Source organism: Ammospiza nelsoni, chromosome 14 (genome assembly GCF_027579445.1).
Source record: "Ammospiza nelsoni isolate bAmmNel1 chromosome 14, bAmmNel1.pri, whole genome shotgun sequence".
NCBI classification, from domain to species: Eukaryota; Metazoa; Chordata; class Aves; order Passeriformes; family Passerellidae; genus Ammospiza; species Ammospiza nelsoni.
Window position 1 is genome coordinate 9,350,552 of NC_080646.1, and position 20,243 is coordinate 9,370,794.

A 20,243-nucleotide genomic window follows, 5' to 3' on the forward strand; every position below is an offset into this window, starting at 1 on the left:
ATCCATTCAACAGCACTTGCAGATACATCTATTCTATTAAATAGAACAAAAATCAATCCCAAAGCACCAACTGAAGGGCAAAGTGCCTCTCAACAAAGGCCCCATTTAGACTGACACCATGAACATACCTGGCAAATTCCACTGATGCACATGTCCAAGGACTCAGTGTTGCAACGGGTGCCATCCAGCACTTTTGGGGCAAGCTCCACAACCAGGTTCTTCCCCAGAGCCTGACATTTCAGGGCACAAGGCGCCGTGGGATCATTGTACACAGGGATCCACTCGTACAGGTGTCCCTGGTATTTGACATCATTGTAGGCAGAACACTGCTGTGCTCTAAAGTCACCAACATCTGAAGGGCAGTCCTGAAAACAAACAAAAAATATATTTTTCTAAAACTAGGGAATATTTTGCATTTGCAGTAAAGTTATCCGATGAATAACACAGAAACTCTTCAGGCAGGCTTGGCTCAAGAACTGATCTGCTTTGACAAATACGCCACACTACAAAGTTTTACTGTGTGTATTAAAATAATTTATGTTGCTTAATCCATTGCTTGGAGTACAAACACAGAATATCATGCATATTCCAGCAATAACAACATAATTGGTATAAGAGGATAATTAAAAATGCTAATTTTTACAACACCAAGTAGTACAGTTAAAGTCTGGTTCTATAGTAAGAATTGGTTTCAAAAGGAATCTATATATATCAAGTAACTACAATGTGATGTCTGATATTTCTCTTTTCAGTAGCTTTTCCCACTAAAGGATTTCTGAGGCCTCTATGCTCATTCATCTGTTCATATGCCAGAGTAATGAAAGAGGTATTACGGCTACATATAAATAAAAAAGGAATTTTTGTCTAATTAATTGTTTGGTACTGCTTGAAAAAAGCACAAGGTATAGGGGAAAACACCAGAACTTTCAGTGCTTAGTCCTTTATCAAATTACAAAGCACCTTCACCTCATGGAAGCAGTAAGGCTTAATTTTTTGGAATAAAATAAACTTCAGATTGGTAACAACTGATCCTGTATTTCCAGTTCTAATCAGACAGTTCCCCACCTTCTCCCACACAGTGCCTCAGCATACACAGCAGAAAGACCAAATACAAGAAATGCTTGAAATAAAATGTTCTAAAATTTTTTTTTACATAAAGCATTGCACCCAAACAATGATGTTAGCATTAAACTATAGTGACAGGAATGGAGATGAATACTGATTGATTTGAAAATAACTTTGGTAAAGTACTGGCAAAGGAGTTACTGTGTCAAACAATTCCTCACTGCAGACTTCATCTGAAAGTATGTCCAGTGTCAAAGAGTCCATATGCCAGACTGAAAGGATATTCTTCCAAGAATTCCAACTGCACATATAAGCCAGATGTGGGGCTGATTTTAGTGAAGTTTTGTTTTCATTGGATGGAAGACTGAAAGATTGTGATGTGTCAGGCGAACTCATGGAACTTATTAGTAAGTATTAGTTGACAATACTGATCCCAAGCACAGCTTCAACCTTATCAGTGAGCTGAACCTTCCCTGAATAAAGCTGACAAAATAGCAAGTGCATGATACAGGACTGGAGAGTAAAATATACAGGAGAAAGTTTTGAATTTCAGTCCAATGCCCCCAACAGTATTGCACTCAGTCTGAGTTTTTTTTCACCATGGCAAACAGTAGCCTAGACCCGTCTCTGAATTGGTTGTAATCTACATAAAATACCTTTTAAAAATCAGTATTCAATCTACTGACCAACACATGGAGTTTTGCAGCTGAGTCCTAGGCAAGTTACTGAACTTTCTGAGCAAAATTTTCAGCTCTGTCTAATGCTACACCTTACAGTGACAGTAATTTGGAATGATACTAAAACATTTTGAATGATTTTTAATCTGGGATAATGCTAGTTTGAGCCATTTATTTAGAAACTATACAATGATGGAATAAGACACAGGGAGTATTTTACCTCTACAAAATCCTCCAGTGAGAGCTTCTATGAACATCAAGTAAATACTGTGAGAGGCCACACATATTTGCTGCAGTGTCACTCCCCAGAAATTCCCCAAGTTTGCACTGGTGTAAATGAGAGCAGAATTTTGGCTCTGACTTATCTGTCACCTCTCATTTTCCACAATAGCAAGTCTAAAAAGCAGAGAGGACTTCAGAGTTCATATGGATCCCATATGGTTCCCTCCCACCAATGCAAACAGAGGAGCGAGTAAGGATCAAAAAATAAAAATTGGATGTTAGATTCAGGTGAAGTTAGAAGCAGTGTTTGGGAGCAGAGTCACTCAGCCATGCACAGCTACATTTTCATCACAAAGAATTGAAGAGTGGCCTGTGCAGCAGCAGAGTGACGGCCTTCAGCTGAGCTCTGACAGCCTGCTGTTACAGCCCATTATCCCTGGCTGTTGATGCCATGCCAAGACACAAACACCACAAAGTCAGCATGTCAAGCCCATGGTTACTGCATGTTTCTTATTGATTCCACACAATGCAGCTCCTTCCTTCCACTCCCTCCTGGCTGCTTCAGAGCAAGTGAATCCTCATCTCCCTATTCTCCTTTGGCATCTTCAAAGAGCCCAAAGTGATTCTGGCAGCTCCATTCCCATGCCAGCTCCACCTGCCTGTTTGAGCTCTGTGCAAAAGCAGGAGCATAAAAGGAGCATCACAGAAGGGTACCAAAGAGCCGAAATTATTATCATTTGCATTATATCAGAGTTTGGACGGCAACCAAGTCCAGATCGCAGTCTTCCAGGGAACAATAAATATTTGTGTAAAGAAAGGAGTTTAAAGAGAAACACTACTAAGCACAGAATGAATGCAATCAAGACAACAAGAGGACTTGTAAATATCAGTTTAATTTCATTAGAGTGGTTTGGAAAAGTGAAAGGGGGTTTAAAAAATAGTAAGGAAAAGGCAGGGCAAAGATGTGAATGGTAGGCAAGGGTAAACCATGTTCAGGAAGTGGGCAAGATCATAATATCAGACAATGATATGGGGAACCCAGCCCTCATCCTGTTTGTGCGTCTCTGGTTTTAATCTATTTCAGACATCACTTCATTCTACCATTTTCTCTTCCCTCTTCACATTTTTTCTTACTTGATAATTATTTTGCTACTAATCTCAGGATTTCTGCAATTTCTTAATTTCAGCAATAGCTTTTCTATCACACTCAATCCCCTGAACCAGGCCAGGCCATTTGTAGGTTCATACACTGCATAAGGAGCTGAGGACATATCTATGAGCTCTAAAACATGAAAATGTTGGCAGAAACAATCACACCCAGACCCTGCAGTGGAATGAAATGTATTTATGACATGACTTATGAACATAGTAGACAGATCTGAAAAAGATGCTTTAGACATGACTACCATGAAGATTAAAAACACACACATAATGTATATATATATTCCCTTTTTCTTTTTTTTTTTTGGTGACACACAATTAAAAACTACTGCATCCAAGAGATAGCTTCTTATGAAATGTATCTTTGAGCTTTGGCAATGAACATCCTCAGCCTTTGAAAACAAAGAACCTGGGAAATCTGTATCTTTGTAGGCAATGTTCATGTACAAAATATGAAGGTTGCATCAGACCCTGTGGCTCTTGCCAACAATTACTCTACTGAAAAAAGCACAAAAGAGAAGGCAAGAAAATTCCCAGTAAAAATGATGACACCAAAGAAAGTCTAGCCCTTTGTCTAGTTTTATTCTTTGAATCTCATTTTGTTGAAACCCAGCCAAAACTGATGAAGTCATTGTTTTGTTTTCTTTCTGAAATTAGCTTCAGGTTCCATGTTTTTCCTACACAATTTTCAGGCCACTTCTAAGCTGAATAAAGATACCTGAGCTGGAAACCACCCCAACCAAGGGAGCCTTATGGTGCATCAGCATTTTAAATATAAACTGAATAAATATATTATATTTATTAAATATAAATATAATATATTTATATATATATAATATATATTAATTAATATTTATTATATATTATATTTATATATATATTAAATATAAACTGAATAAATGAACAGATTAGAGAGAAACTATGTAAGTCAGGTGAAACATTATAGTCTAAAGTAGACACAGTACAGCCAAGATTTTCTGAACGGGGTAAATTAAGTGGATGCTGGGACAGTTATAGATAAATGTGTTGAACAAGTGTAAGCATTATCTGCATATAATAAAAGTTTACAGTGGAATTAAACATGGGGCTACCTTTTACAAAATAGTGTTTTTTCTGACTGCAGAAGAATCACTCTGGCAAAAATATAAGAGACTTTTTGGCACACAAGAATGTGAAATTTATGGGGAAATGGCCCAAATAACTTGTTCTGTGAATAGGACCCTAAAGGATTAACTTAAACACTTCCACATAGTGCACATCATAGCATTAGAATGTAACACTATATACAAAAACTGAAACTTAAAAAAGGGGTACAAGAAAGACTGAAAATCTCATTGAGCAACATACAATGGATAGTTTATTTCTCTAAAGTCTCTGCATGGAAGGCTGAAAGCACACATGCAGTTTTAGGAAATCGTGCACCTGGCATCTCAATTATGATAGAAAGATAAGCAGGCTATACATACACCTTAATCTTAGCAATTATTTTGTTGTTAAGACCTTGAATTAATTTTTTGATTGAAATATCACTAATATTATTCTGGAACTATGCTTGAGTTCAATGAACTTACTACTATTCCATTACAAATCCACATGAAACCAATTTTCTGGTAAAATGATTCTTGTTCATTTCATTAGAATGACACACATATTAAGTTGTGCTTCATTTGTACTCCCCAACATAGATGTTAGTGGTGTAATGTATCATGTAGCAAAATTACATTTGCAGACAGCTTTACACTGTGTATTTATACCGAGTGTCTCATGTGGTTACCAGTAATACCTATTAATATGGAAAGAAGCTAGTATAAACTCTTAATTTTCAAACTACAGTTTCACTCCTAAAGTGAGAAGCCTTGATTAGCAATAATGCTTTTGGGAAAATTATATCATTTGAAACTAAACTGGCCTAGTAGTCTCAGATTTACATTAGGTGTAAGGTCCTGTTTCAAGGTTAACTCAGATCTAACATGGAGTTTGAATTCAGGCATGCCAGTTTCAGAGATCAACTGTATTAACAGTGGAAATCTCATTAAATATATTTTTCTCAGGAGTTCTTCATTATCTAACCCATAATCTAGGAAAAACCATTCCTGAGAAACTCTGACTGTATCTGCACTGAAATGGGAACCTGATCCCTTTCAGACATGCCCCAAAAGCAGAACTGTAAAGGCAGTTTCCTGTCTGGAAATTAACATTTGAATCATCATAAATTCAAACAGATTCACATGCAAGGTGCCTGCCACTTATCGCTTTAAAGTAAGTCCTAGAGTTAAAAAACAGGCTCCAGTGACTTCAGATAAATTCTCTGGGAGTTCAGAGAGGATATGAGAATCACCTTAATTTTCTCTATGATGAAGCATAAAGCACCATCACTTCCATTAGATTTCTACTGCATAAATCTTAAAATGAATAGTGTCCACAGCTTTACTAAAATACAACAGATATCCTAAGAAATAGACCTGTGCATGAGAGCAATAAACATGCCCAAACTGACCTCACCACCCTCCCTGGGCAGTTCCCCAGGCCTGGTGCTGAGGTACAAGGGGCACTGGGGTGGCCTCCCTTGCAGGAGGCTGCAGTGCAGGGGATCCAGCACTCAGAGGTGTTTCTGTGGACACTGCACACAAACAGACATTTAGATAAGCAGGGGATAAGTATAATTTTGTTCATTGCTTACATCCTGACCGGCTGCAAGTTACCAAGTTATCACACAGATTTTAAACATCAAGGTATTTTTGCAGGGAGCATTTTTATGTGTGAGCTCGTGCACCAAGCTGCTGGGCCTTTTCTTCTGAAAGGGCACGGGGCAGGGTTTGTCTCCAGAATCTGATTTCTGCATGCACTGGGACTGGTTCTTTTATCACTTCCACTTGCTTCTGCCAGCAGGAACTTCGGCTGCTGTGGTGGGAAATCCATCCAGCACTGAGCAGTGGAGTCACAGCTACTCAAGGTGTGAGCAAGCCTTGTCCTCAAGGAGGGCAGGAGCCAACTGGCACAGCAGACTCTGTAGGTGTGGCAAGCTGAAAAGCAGCAATGGGCAGTTCTCCTAGGAGATGCACTGATTCAATATTTACTGGGCAATTTCCAGTGTTGGGAATTTTAAGGAGAACCTGTCCCACTCCACAGCTGATGGCAAAAATAACGGGATTGGCAATGACTGAGCTTACACATCCTTGGGCACAACTCAACCCACAGGACATTCAGGCCTAACCTTTTAGTATAATTATTAATTATTTATCTGCCTGCTGTCTTTCCTGGAATATCACATGTGGCTGTCACACTGTACTGTGAGTTCAGCCAAGCAAGGGTGAGTGCAGAGCATAACCCACCCTGCATGACTGTGTTTGCACACACCTTATGCAGACCTGGGGTACCACAAAGTCCTGCTGAGCTGCTCACCTGAAGGGCAGCAGTTGTTTAAACAGCACAAAGCACAACTGCAAGTCAGTGGAACACGAGTCATGAGGTTTGCTGTACGTGAATGGTTTTCATAAAACGTGTCCATAAAAATGAAATGTGGTTGCATCACAGCAACAGCATGGTCAAACCTCCAGCTCCACACTCACTCATGGGCATTGTCTGTGCCAGTGCACCTAAATGTGCATATTCTTGCACACAGACATATAAAGACCTGGGTTTAAGCAAGCAGAGGGAATATAAAGAGTAATTATCCTATTTAAGATCTTACAGGGACCTCTTTGCTCACATGAGGAGAGTCACCTTATCAATAACAATCACAAATGATCCCAAGCTCAGTTTAATGCTTCATCTACAAGACAGCACCCTCAGGAAAATCACTTGCTAGTTAAAGATGAGAATTGATCTGTTAATCCTCCAAAATGTGTAACTCTCCTAATAAGTGATATAAAACATTCTGAATCACAATTGGCACTATAATTTCAAAAGAAAATGTCCATTTGGGAAGTCTAAATTTGAGACCTCATGGTGTCATGCAGACTGAAATGTTTAAAAATGTTAATAATGATGGAAAGAAAATTATGCACCATAAGGTTTTAAATGAGAAGCAGCATTTCTTAAACTTTAACACATTTTTTTGAATGAGTAAAACAGGATTAAAGGCCAGACTCACATTACTACTGCATGTTTTGTATCGAATATTCCGACCTTCACAGTTCCTAAAAAAAAAAAAAAAAGAGTAAAAATGGTTACACTGTATAATAGCAAAACACAACCTTGCCTGTTTTACAGCTAGTTATTCTCGAAAATTAGGCTTTTATTGCTACTGCCCTACCATAATCTGGACTCAAAATACAAGGTTTAAATACAGAGGGGATCTGGGTATTCAGCTTTACACTGCTGTCTCTCCTCAGCAAAGAACGTGTGACTTTCCCTATAAGCCCCATTTACTGCAAACCTTATGAAAACCACATTTATTTTGTAAAAAAGTCATCTGTAAGCCTGCTCTATGCTGATTGCAACTGAGTTATTTCTAACAAAAATGATGTGACCTAGAGGAAAAGATCAGAATATCTGAGTTATAATTTTAAATCAAACAGAATTTTCATGGACTGCATGCAAATGTGCCCAAAGCTTGTGAATCCTGACATCCAGGCAATTCAGACCCTCAGTCTGTTGTTAGTAGCTGAAATAAAAGGCATGTAATAGAGTCACGGTTATTTATTGTGGTCTCATAAATCTGGGGAGGTTGGGTTTCACACTTTTTTAAAGATACACTCTGCCAAAATTCTCACTACCAAACCAGCACTTTTGCACAGTGTAAGATAATCTTCCATGTTATAAATGGCAATATCAGCATTTTGAAAGAACTTAAAACATATTTCAAATGACTGGATAAGAAATTATAATTAGTGATTTCTCTAAAATATGGAACAGTGTTTTGGAATAATTCCTTCATACCAAAAAGATGTGCCTTACATTAAAGAATCTGAGAACATATAACTGATAATTTACATATATTTGATTAAATTTTCTTCTTGTTGCATGAAAATAACATTTTTTTAATAATGTCTGAGAGAGACTGAAAATAGCATTTGAAAAGGAAAAAAAATGGATGCCTGAAGCAAGAGCTCAACTCAGCTGAAGGTACAACTGTTAAAGCTCAAAGTATTTCAAGTGTCCGATTTCCAAGCTTTTGCAAGACTTACTGCATCACAAGATGCAAATTAAAAATGTTTATGATACACACAAATGTGAAAACTTTGTTTCACAGTTGTACATTTCCCAGACGTTGCTACAAAAATCAAACGTAGAAAAAACCTTTTAAACTATGCATTTGTCAAGGTATGGAAAACACATGTTTTTCACAGGGGAACACATTAAAAATATTAATAAAACCGCAGTGGAATTTATACTGCTACCATTTATTGAGCTTGTTTCACAGTCCCTAACACATTGGTAGAATATCAAGGCTTCTTTTTAAAATGTTTAAGAATAATTCAAGTGAACCAGGTAATTATGGATGCCAGCACAGATGCCTCACAGCTGGCTGGGATCTTTTCTTGCCTGACTACAGGCCTAGTGCATTACTCCTGCTTTAAGGATTGTGCCAACAAGTCCTACATTAGTCCAGTTTTACCACTGGGGTAAAAGGCTTTCACTGCCTCTGTTCTTCTCTTCAAGTCACACTAAGGCTTGTACATGAAAACATGCAGCTACCAGGGAACTGCATAGGAAGAGCTGGCAGGGAAGAATCAGAGAATCAATTTGGTTGGAAAAGGTCGCTGGGATCATTGAGCCCAGCGTGTGACCCAACGCCACTTTGTCACTTTAGGCCATGGCACTGAGTGTCCTTAAACACTTCCAGGGACAGCGACTGCACTGCCTTCCTGGAGGGCCCATTCCAGTGCCTCACCACCTTTCTGAGAAGAAATTCCTGCTAACATCTGACCTGAATCTCCCTTGGTGCAATTTGAGACTATGGTCTCTCATCCTTCCCTCCCTAACAGAGAGCAGCGTTTGACAGATCCATATGAGCAGCACATTATGGCAAATCATGTCCAAGTGCAGGCTAAGTTGTACACAGGTAACTCACCTTTTGATCTGATTACAGTGAAAGGGACTCCCCTCTCTATCTGACCATACCAAATAAATAATTCCTGCCATTCCACAATTACATCTCATAACACATTAAAGTTCAGAGGTAAAGCCTAAGTTATTTGTGTATTACACACATGTATTAAAGGCAGTATTTTATAACATTTGATCTATCTTACACAGAATCAGTATCAGAAACAGAAGCAGCCAGAAGAGGATTGGAAATGTGCCAGAGCTGCAGAAGAGCCCCCACACACCAGCATGTGGCTCACCTGCCATTCAAGCATCTCCTCAGAGAGTAGGAGGCTCCCCCTCCACAGGTCCGTGAGCAATCACTCCAGGCCCCCCAGGCATCCCAGGAATCATCCTTATCTTCATCTGAGCGGGTGGTTCTGGAGTTCTGAAGGAAAAGAAAAGAAGGTGGAAAGGAGGAAAAAAAATAAATGTTTTGAGTATGTTTTACTGCTTGGCATTAATAGTACCAATTATGTTATTTTGCTGCTTATTTACCATATTTCAAATTTACTACTTTAATGCATAATAATTATATGGGGGAAAGCAGAGCCTTTGAAGATCCAGTGCAGCTCCTGGCAAAGCACTGCTGTGCCCAAACATGCTGCAGTTTCCAACTCCTCTATGCACAATTTGCTGTGTAGGAACCAAACAGTCTCAAGCACACAAAAAGGCATTGTGTTCAAACACATGATGGGCCTGTTACAATGGAACTAAGATTTTTAGAATCCTATATTACACCCAGCTTAAGATTAAAACACTAATTTCTCAAACCACCACGGTGACAGTTTGCACATAAAAATACCACTAACATAAAGTAATGGCTTTTGGCATCATTATGAAAGTCAGATTGTGCATAAGAGTGAGGCAGTGAGTAATTTCTCTCAGGTGGGAGAGAATATTGACCAATATTTACTCTGCCCCAAAAGAATCACCACTGAGAGAACATGGCAATTTAATTCAAGCTTTAAGAAAACAACTATTTCCAGACAAATTTTTATTCTCATTGACATCAATGTTCAACTTGTCAAAAAAAAAAAAAAAGGCAAATTGCTTATTAGAGAAAAGCATCTCTATTTGAACACTGAATTGCAGAGTTTGGTCTAAAATCAGTGGCTTTTTAACTTTCTTGCTCTTATAAATTTACAAATTTTACAATTGCTTACCGTAAAGCTTTAAAAGCACTCCTAGGCCAATCTACCATTCCAAAAACGATAGAGCCCAGCTCTGCCAAGATCCCTGAGGAATTTTCACACTGATGTTGGGTTTTCTTTATATCAGAAGCCAAGTCTGAAATGTCTGGGACTGAAAATGGAACCAACTGCCTTCAGTCTTGACAAAAAAAGCTCAGCACTTCCCAACAAGTCACTCAGCACATGAAAATAAATCAAGACGAACAAGAGGGTCACTTCTTTCAAATTTATAGGTGTAAAATTAGTTTGTTCTCTGCAATCCCAAAGCAAATGATTGGGTTTTAGCATGTTGAGGAATGGCTAAACTTGTGATATTAAAAAAGCAACACATGCCACTCTTTTTCAGAATAGCTAGTTTCTTTTGATAAAGCAGTGACAATGCCTAAAATAATCCTAACTTCATCATTGTATTAAAACCAGCCACATGATATTAACAGACAGAATGTCATCCAAAGCTCTAAACAAAGTCCAGTTGTTCACTTCCCAAACTGCTTTGATAAAAGCCATTGTTCTGAACTGTATCTAATTAAAAAGCTGTAAATACTATGGCGATCAAAGCAGAACTTTATGCCAACAAAGCCTTCTTTAGAATCATTGACTAATTCAGTGCCCACAGTGTTGATTTAAGCCCCAGATAGTTCAAGCTATTTGTCCCATGGGAAAGAGTTAAAAGCAGCTTGCACTGACTTAGTAATTTACTACCAAAATAATATTGATTTACTAGCTGTCTGGTTTCATAAACTCTACACATTACATTTGTCTTCACCATGGTACTAAATTGAAGTAAAATAAAGAAAAGATCACCAACATCATGATTTACACCAACAAAGCCTTGGAAAATCATTTAGGAATTAAACTGAGAACTAATTGCAATTGGACACAGAAGGACATTATTGTACGTCAGGACTGCATTCCCAGCTTGCTTGACTTCAGTTTTTCATGTCTTTATTGTCTTCAGTCATAATTCTAACATGGTTCAGCAGTGAAAAATTGAACCATATTAGAACAGTTTTGCCTTGAGTGCCTTAATTTTGCAACAGACAAAGCACAACACTTATATTTTCCATATTCATTGTGGAAGTATTTGTGCACCAGCACAAACCTAAAAGTGTGCATGGACACGCACATGTGCACCCATGATGTTACATGATCAAGCCACAAGCGCTGTAGTGAATCCAGATAAAATAACTTAGACCAGCTATAAACACAACCTAGATTGCTTGCTGCTCTTGACCTAGAGCAGGATGGGAAAACACATCACTGGAAGAGTTGTGAACACAGGGTTAGATGCAAACATTCAGTCAGAGCAACAGCTAAAAACCTATCCAGAGTTTCTGCAGAAATCCGGTGTATGTGATAAAGGTAGACTCAAAATATTTCATCCCAATCTAACTCATTTTGAAAGCAAAGAAGTCACACCACTTAACATGGACCTGGACAAGGATTGCTTGAATCAGGGGGTAAGGGAAAACAAACCCTTGAGTTTTGAAGCACTTGGTGACAAAGACAGAGCCTCCAAGACTGAGATGACAATTGGCCAAGGCTCCCTCCAGGTCTGAGGGCCAGTGATGTGCAATCTGAGCTCTGTGCTGACAACCCTCAAGTGACAGAGACTGTGCTGTCCACTGAGGATTTTACTGGAGTGTGGCACTGGTAGATTTGAACAGAGGGGAAAGTGTGAGTGCCAGTTTCCCTTCTTCTGTCCAGGGCTCTGTTTTTGTTTCTGTCACATAGGGGCACATACTGTACCTCCGTGTTCTGCAAATTATTGGTGTGCATGAGTTCTCAGGCCATACTCCCCTTGCAACCTATGACCCAAAGTAACCCAGAACAAGGGCACTGAGGTAAAATAAATGAAATCCAGATGTTAACAGGGCTGATCATTGCTCCAAACCAAGGGGATTTTTACTGTCACTTGTAGCACCCAGTAAATAACAACAGCTACATTGACACACACATCACAGAAATAAAACACAGCGCTTTGAGATGAAGAAAAAAAAGATTATTTGGCCAAACTTTTGTTTGGCTGTTATGAAGGATGACATAATTGTCTTGAATTTGGTCATGCAGACTTCAAAGGAGAAGTGGTGCCAGAGAACCAAGGTCAGTTTATGCAGTTTTATTATTATTCAGACAACTATTACATAAGGCTTGGATATGTAAATGTTTAGCATTCAGTGTAACAAAGATTCAGCTTCTCAACAGAAATGCCCTGATACCTTAGATGTTTGTTTTTGCAGAGTTTTTAGCATGCAATTTTTCTCTGTTAGGTTCCAGAAGAGATTCTGAGCAACCTTTGGTCAGCAGATGTAGCAGTGGTACACAGAGCACCCCTGGGGCTGGATGGATACACAGAAATTCAAACAGGTTAGAGTGATGTGGCCCAGAAAATAAGTATTTGTCATTTCAAGTAAGGACTTGGATGTGGAGGAATATTTACCAGCACACCTGCTCTTATGCCAATGTCACTGCAGCTCTCTGGGTGGCTGTGCTTTTGTTTTTCTCACAGCTGCTTACTAAACTGGTTTGTATTAATTCACTAAGGCTTGCCAAATTCTAAAAGAAAATCACCAAAAGGAGTTACAGTGGCACAGTTATAGCATATTGCTATTTAATAACACATTTCTTATAATTAAATACAGAATTTAGGTTCTTCAGATCAAACTCATCCAAGGGAAGGAACCTGTTGAAGAGTATAAACACCACTTCTGTACCACTGAGGGCCTAAATTAAGCAATACCCAAAGCTCAGTGCTGGCCCCTCTCCCAGGAGTGAATTTCATCCTTGATGGTGTTTTGAAAGGAGATGAAGCATTTCCTTTTCATTGCTTCTTCCCACTCTCACAACCCATAAATACCATTAACACTGTCCTGACTTTCTGAGTGCTCCAAAGCACGAGGTTATCTTGCTCTTCACTAATCTTCATGTGCAGCACTGCTCTGTGCCATTTGCTTCTCCTCATACCTGCAGCAGCTCCAAAGAGAGGTAGCACAAGGAGTTATGGCACTGAAGGGAGCACACCCTGCCTGAGCAGCCCTGCGATGCATTTCCCAGATCCCTGTTTCCAGACACCACACTTGGTGGGAGAGGTATCAAATTGCAGTGATGACTGTACCCGTGAGCAGGAAAGAACAAGCATTTACCTGCAATAATCACTGCATGTGCTATTCACCCTCAGAACTGGATCCTTCACTTCAACTCTGGCTGTTATGTCTAGAGCTTTGAAACAAGCTACACTAGAAATCTCTTTCTCTGCTAAGGTCACATACTAAAATAATTTACACCTCTGTTTTGTAGTCTAAGTGAGGTGCAGAATGCAGATTACAGATCTGGGAAAAACCATTTCACTTGTGGCAGCGACTAAGTAGAACAGTAAAAACATATTTCCAGACAAATAAGAATTATTAATAAAAGATTTTGCCTTGCCTGGTTTTAGCTTAAAAACTCCTCTTGTTTCCTTACAACAGGTTTCAAGACATTTCCTGGTATAATTCTACCATTGTTGAGTGCATTATATATTACCTAATTGTGCACTGTATATGTCATTGAGTTTAATAAATATTTTACTTCTATGTACCAAAGTAAATTATGTATTACTCAGTATGTTAAAAAGAACCTATCTGGAATTTTTAAATCCTGGAGAAAAAACAATGCATCATTATTTTAGATTGATAAAAAACACCTGGGAGTAAATGCAGCTATTTTCAGCAGATGTTTAGAATTATTAAGTTTTTAAATTGTTAACATTGTTAACACTTAAATTGTTGCATTACCTATTCCTTGCACTTGGCCTCAGCCCTGCAAACTCACTGCAAAATGGAACCTGTGCCCCATAATAACAAGAGCATTTCAGAAACACAAGCTGGTAAAGCTCAGCAACAAGGTGAATCACCAGCAAGGAATCAGCCAAAAGGCAAGTGATGAACTTATTGAGCTGCAAGAAAAAACACATCTGGGGGCTCAGATGGACTTTAGATCTCTCAGCGTTGAATTCTGCAACTTATTTTCATTCTACAGAAGTTTTGAATAAATTAAAATTTTGGAGAATAAAGCATGCACAAGTGTCACACACAGGAAATATTTACAGCATAATTCATTTTCTTACTAAGCTGAAGGCGAATCTCAGCGTGGTTTTCAGAGCTATACTGCATCCAGATTTTTTCCGTTGTCAGAGTGTTGCAAAACTTCACATTGACACAGGCCTGCTCTGCAGGAGTTGTCAGGACAGAGCTGGAGGTTTTGGCAGGTGGAGCAGGGATACTTGAGGCTTTTGGCATCCAGGAAGGGATGAAATGTTGCTTGGCTGTTTGGCACCTATGAGCTAGTTGAGGCTTTTGGCACTGGAAGGAGTCTGTATCCCTCCTTCCTTCTTTGTGAGCAGTAACAGAGGGAACATGGAATTTGTGGGCATGGAGAAGAAGCTGTGGATCCCTCCCTAACCAGCCCAAGCAGAAAGGAGCTGCATTACAATACCTGACACCTACAGCTCTTTCTGCTGCTAAGGACAGCACCTACACATTCCTGCCAAAAGGAATCGGTATTGAAGTACTTAAAGCATAATTAAAATTGCCATTTTTCAATTTCTGAGTTAATTATGGGTTTACAAAAACTCCAAGTTCCAAACTCCAAATAGAATTACACTAATTCTATTTTACTCTATTTTATTGACAGATTTGGTGACCTACATCAGAGTCCCTTTCATCCCATTGCTGACTTGACAAGAGAAGCACTTGCCTCTGGCCTCTCTGAACAACAGCAAACTGGTTTCTTTTCTTGGATGATATTCCTTAAATTACTGTTTTGACAGAAAACATCTAGAAAAAAAAAAAACTTTAAAAAACCCTGATACGCACATCCTGCAAATACTGGAGCATTACATCATTACATTGGCAATGCAGCTGAAAATCTAGACTTAGCTGCCCAGGCTTACACTCCTGCTTGCCCAACTAGAGCCATGTAAACCCTGGATCTGCTTATCTGCAGTGGTAAATATTGTCCCAGCATTAGAACATAGAGAAGATACTCTCCTGAGGACAGGGAGGAAGGCTATTCACTGCCCTTGGTGATAGTCAGGGAGAAGATCAAGTCTCTAATCAGCTTTTAGGTCAAACCATCCAGGACAGCTGCCCAGGATGAAAAATATGAAAAACTTATCCCTGAGTTTCCAGTATTTAATTGTCTTCCAAGACGAAACAGTTCAAGTGACTTCATAGATAGAAATGTATAAATCTGAACTCTCAATACAGATTTATTCCTCTGAATCTGCCCCATCTGAAAGGGAAACTACACTGAGAAATGTTCAGCATCACTCAAATTCCCTCCTTTTCTAAGTGATCTGGAGAATTGGAACTTGAAATTTGCATGTGTAGCTGGCAAACAGCTCCAAAGTCACAGACCCTGGAGAGCACACAGAGGTTCTGAAAGGAAACATAACCAATAAACCAATATAAATTGTAGCACACTCTGCCCACTTTCTCAGTAGCCAGCCTGAGGCAAACACTTGGCAGAGCTTGGAAGAGAGATAAAGGCAGAACTTTAAAATGGGCAAAAAAGACGGAACGGAATGCTTTATAATGCTTGTTAGAAACATTATATTCTTTTTAAAAAAATCATTGATTATATTAACATTCCCCAGGAAGAACTTAGAAGTTATATCCTAGAATGTAAAAAAAACCCAAAACATTATCATCAATTAGAAAACATTCTCCACAATATGGTATTTAAATACTCAGCCCTTGCATGTAGTTGTGCAAAGAAAACTTGGCACAGACACAATGAGAGCTTTTAAAGGTTATGCATTATGTCCATTTTACAGATGAAAATCTGACCTCAGGAAGAAGGATGAAGTGCTTTGTGAGAGTGGCTCAGCTGAGAATTTTATCTCAGTGCCCAAAGGCACATTTTCACGCACCTTGTAGAGCTTTTCCACCTCCTGTTTTGCAACTCTAAACTTTGCCCTTTCCAATATGGGTATGTACAGTAGGTACAAAGTGTGAGGGGGAAGACAATCTTCAAGACATTTGGATATGTTAATTATCTCTAGGCCTACTTAAAAATTTGCATTAACACCAGTTCATATATTTCCTGGAGTTCATAAAACAGTAATAATGCATGAAAGCTTTACTGAATGCATATTCAAAATTTGCACCTGGATCCAGTGGGTTTTTCCACCTTCACACAGCACAGCACATGTTCTCCATCCAGCACAAACAGTGTGACAGGTCAGCCAGAGTCCAACATGCACAATGCCTCAGGTGCATAATAGAAAAAGAGATTCCAATTTCTGGGAAGTATATCTGGCATTATTTTTTTGAATTAACTTATTAAATGTATTTGCAAACATCCAAACGAAGGTTCTTTTAAATGCTTTACCACGCAATTTTTAAAACAGGTCTCACTTGAGTGCATTCAGTGGAAAAATAAGAGTAACACAGATGAAAATGTGGGCATTATGTCTGTGAAAGGAGAGGACCATCAGCTTTCAAAGACCACACAGGGGCACACTGGTCCCACTGTCAAATATACAAAATCTTTCCTGTTGAGGCTTATTTTTCAGGGTTTTTTTTTTCCATATTCTGATGCCATATGAAATTGCAATCCTACTTCTGTGCTTACACATTTCCAATACTCTTAAATAATGTTTTCCATGTAAAAAAACAGTACAAACAAAAAGAAACCCTGTGCATTTCTCCTGAGGGTCAGGCAGCTATCACAGACCCATCTCCTCCTGATAAAATTCCTGTGCTGGCTTAGGACTCCTCACATCCTTCTTGATGCGCTCATTTGATGGAGACCCACTTGCAGTATTTGAGGAAGCCATTCCAGGCTAAGGAGAGCTATGGCAGGAATGCTGTCAGTGACTGAACCTCCAGACTAAAATCAGTCAGGCAGCAAACTCTGAGTTCACTGTAGGAGAAAAGGGACAGGGCAGAGCATGGGGGGAACTGTTTCTTAATCTACAGGTGAGCTCCAAGAGCCACAAACACCACCAAAATCTCTCCTGCTGATTTGTGGTGGCCCAGGTGGCCTTTACCCAGATTACCACAACAAACAGAAGAATGGGAAAGGCTGCTCTGCTCCCTTGAATGCCCACACAACCCTATTAATTATTATATTGTGCTGAACTTGTTGAAGGGATGATTTTCCAAGACTCTTGTGCACAAAACTTACAGGCAGGTTATGGAAAAGTAAGTCAAGAGGGAGTGTGGGCATTTAAAATTACATATTGTGCATGCTATTTCCCTAACAGTTTATAACATCATAAACAAGCTTTATTCTGACACAGTGACACATGAGGTATTTGAATTAAAGCAATACCCTAAAAACCATCACTTAAAAATACACAAGTCAATGACACTTATGTACAGTGCCTTCGTATACATGCTTTTGAAAGAAAAGTTATGTTTTCACTATTTGGTTACAACTTTGTTTTTGTTTTTTAGGAAAATGTTCAGAGAATTCACAATGAAAAAACCCACAGAAACCAATCCTTTTTCTCAGAAAAAAGTTACTGCACCTCTAACTTTTAAAAGAGCCCCAATACATACATTTTAAAAATTTGTTTAAAATAATTTTCCTAAGTTGAGACACTGTCTGCCAAGTTCCTGCTAGAAGCAAAATTTTATGGTTAACTGCCAAGCCTATGAATAAAAGGAGTTTATAGGGGAAATACTGACAGAAGAATAAACGGCAGCAGGAGCAGCCAGTGTAGGAAAGTCTTTCTTGTGCATTTTGTCTATCCATAATCTGCAACATTCATAACCCTGAATATTAGGATATCGCAATGCTGCCTGCCTCAATTTCATATCAGGATTATCCACAGGGCCAGATCAATAATTTGATTATAGGTATCTGAGACAAGGCATCCAAACTCCTCATCTGTGAACAAGTGATTCCACTCATGTCTCCTGCCTCACCCTGCTATTTAATACTACGTGTAGCACTTTTAATGGCAATATTTCTATAAACATAATGCAAAACAGATCACAGACCATAAGCAGATACAGCAGGCAACAGAACAAACGTCAAAAGGGAAAATATTAAATCCATATTGCTAGATGACAGCAATTATACAAATCCTAATTTCTATTTCTATAAATGGAGACAAATTCATAACTTTTGAATTTCAAAGGAATTATTTTATGTTAATTTATTTTTACCCCTGATTTTAAGGTAGATACCACTTTTTCAAGAGCCATTTTAAATTAATATACTGAAGGAGAAGATTTACTAAGCCTATAACTGAAAAGCAGTCTGACTAAAATTCTGCCCAAAGTAACTCTAAAACTTGTCAGCCTGATCATGGTACCTCTTTACTGTGGCATAAATCAAATTTAGCCAGATGAGTTTTCTTCTCAGGGAAAGCAGTTCTTGCCCCTTTAATCATGAGCTGATCTTTGGGTGATATTAAGCAATAGCATAAATGATCCAAAATCAAAATTTCAGTGTTTCTTTTATTATTCATTTTAACTTAGAGACAAATATAATTTTAAAGTTTGCTCAGTTCCACTGGCTCCAGCTGATTTCCTGCCCTTGAAGAACAGTTTCATTTTTTAATTTATTGTTTGAAAGGGGTTGCTTACACAGGGCAGCCTGTCTTGAAGAAGTTGGGAATGTTCCTTGGTGGGCACCTGCACCAGTCTAACAAGTCCTTAAGCTGCTTTTGCTCTACCAGAGCTGTAACTTCTGTTTAATCTCTGTTTATTCACAGAGATTATGTGAATACAATCTTATTCACAATCAAAATCTTGTACCAATTCTGACATCTCAAGCTTCCTCCACCTATCTTGCCTCACAAGCAGCAAAACACACTTATCTAAAAACACCTCCTGACAAAGTTAATTTTTTAAAAAATAAAAAAACCAACCAAAAAACCCAAACATTAAAATCTCTTGCCTAAATCTCATCTTGCACAAGACGTCAATATTCAGAAGTTCTGAGGGCAGCTTTTGGATGTAACTTATGAACAATGTAAAAAAAAGACTGGTGCTGAGAAAAAAAAAAAAAAAAAGAAAAAAAGAAAAAGGGTCCATGTGCAGAGAACAGTTTCCCAGAAATGCATTTTATGTGGGATTAAAAATGTAATATTCTCTTGTCATTCCTTTCCACTTTAAGTCAAATAAAATATAATCCACTGAAACTCATTTGATATCTGGTGAATAGTTTTCCTTTTATTGATTGTCTAGCTTCCAGCTTGGGGAGAAAAAAACCTGTCTTGGGAACAGTTACAATGGCAGCACAGGTCTACATCCAATTCCCAAAGAAGGAAGAGAAAAAGCCACTGACTTCAAATAAAGGAAGATGAGGGCTTAATTACACATGTGGGGTAAAGACATATATTTCCCCATTTGGAAAAATGTTAGCACAACTTGCTTCTCTTCTGTGTCCAAGTTCCTGGCTTCTAATTCTCCAAAGGCAGAATTACCCAATGAATAGCATTCAGGGGAGAAAAAGACAATTTCATCTATCTTGAGTTGACTCTGATTTTGTTCCAGATCCCGACTACTGTGTGTGTTTCACCACAGCATCTTTAGCACTCGGCACAGGGCAGCAGGCCTGGATATGGAATATTAGCATGACTCTTTCCATATCTGTTCAGTGCCAGTGTTTCCTATTATCAGTCCAATATTTTATGGTTATTGTATTAGCTTCCCAGCAGTGCCTTCTCAAGTTCTGTAGCCTGAAACCTCAATTAACAGATGCTAAATACAATAGTTGTTTTTCACTTTTAGATCTTGTGAAGGCCCATAAAAATGAGTGGTCAGTTTGTCCAATTTTCTGAAGAAATTTTCCAAGATTTGAATGGGCAACATATAAAACCACTAAAAATACTCTTGGCAGCTCATTCATTTGGATTATGTCCCTTCTGCCAAGCCAACTAATGAATAGCTTATTC

The 20,243-nt window shown here is 38.6% G+C and overlaps 1 protein-coding gene across 1 annotated transcript in view; it reads right to left on the reverse strand.

Moving 5' to 3' along the window:
- ADAMTSL3 (ADAMTS like 3) overlaps positions 1 to 20,243 on the reverse strand; it is a 169,199-nt gene that overhangs the window by 84,188 nt on the left and 64,768 nt on the right. Inside the window, exons 4-6 of the mRNA XM_059481814.1 lie at positions 9,416 to 9,543; positions 7,219 to 7,264; positions 129 to 365 (exon numbers count right to left, since the gene is read on the reverse strand). Coding sequence (XP_059337797.1) covers positions 129 to 365; positions 7,219 to 7,264; positions 9,416 to 9,543 — 411 coding nt within the window. The remainder of the gene's footprint in view (positions 1 to 128; positions 366 to 7,218; positions 7,265 to 9,415; positions 9,544 to 20,243) is intronic.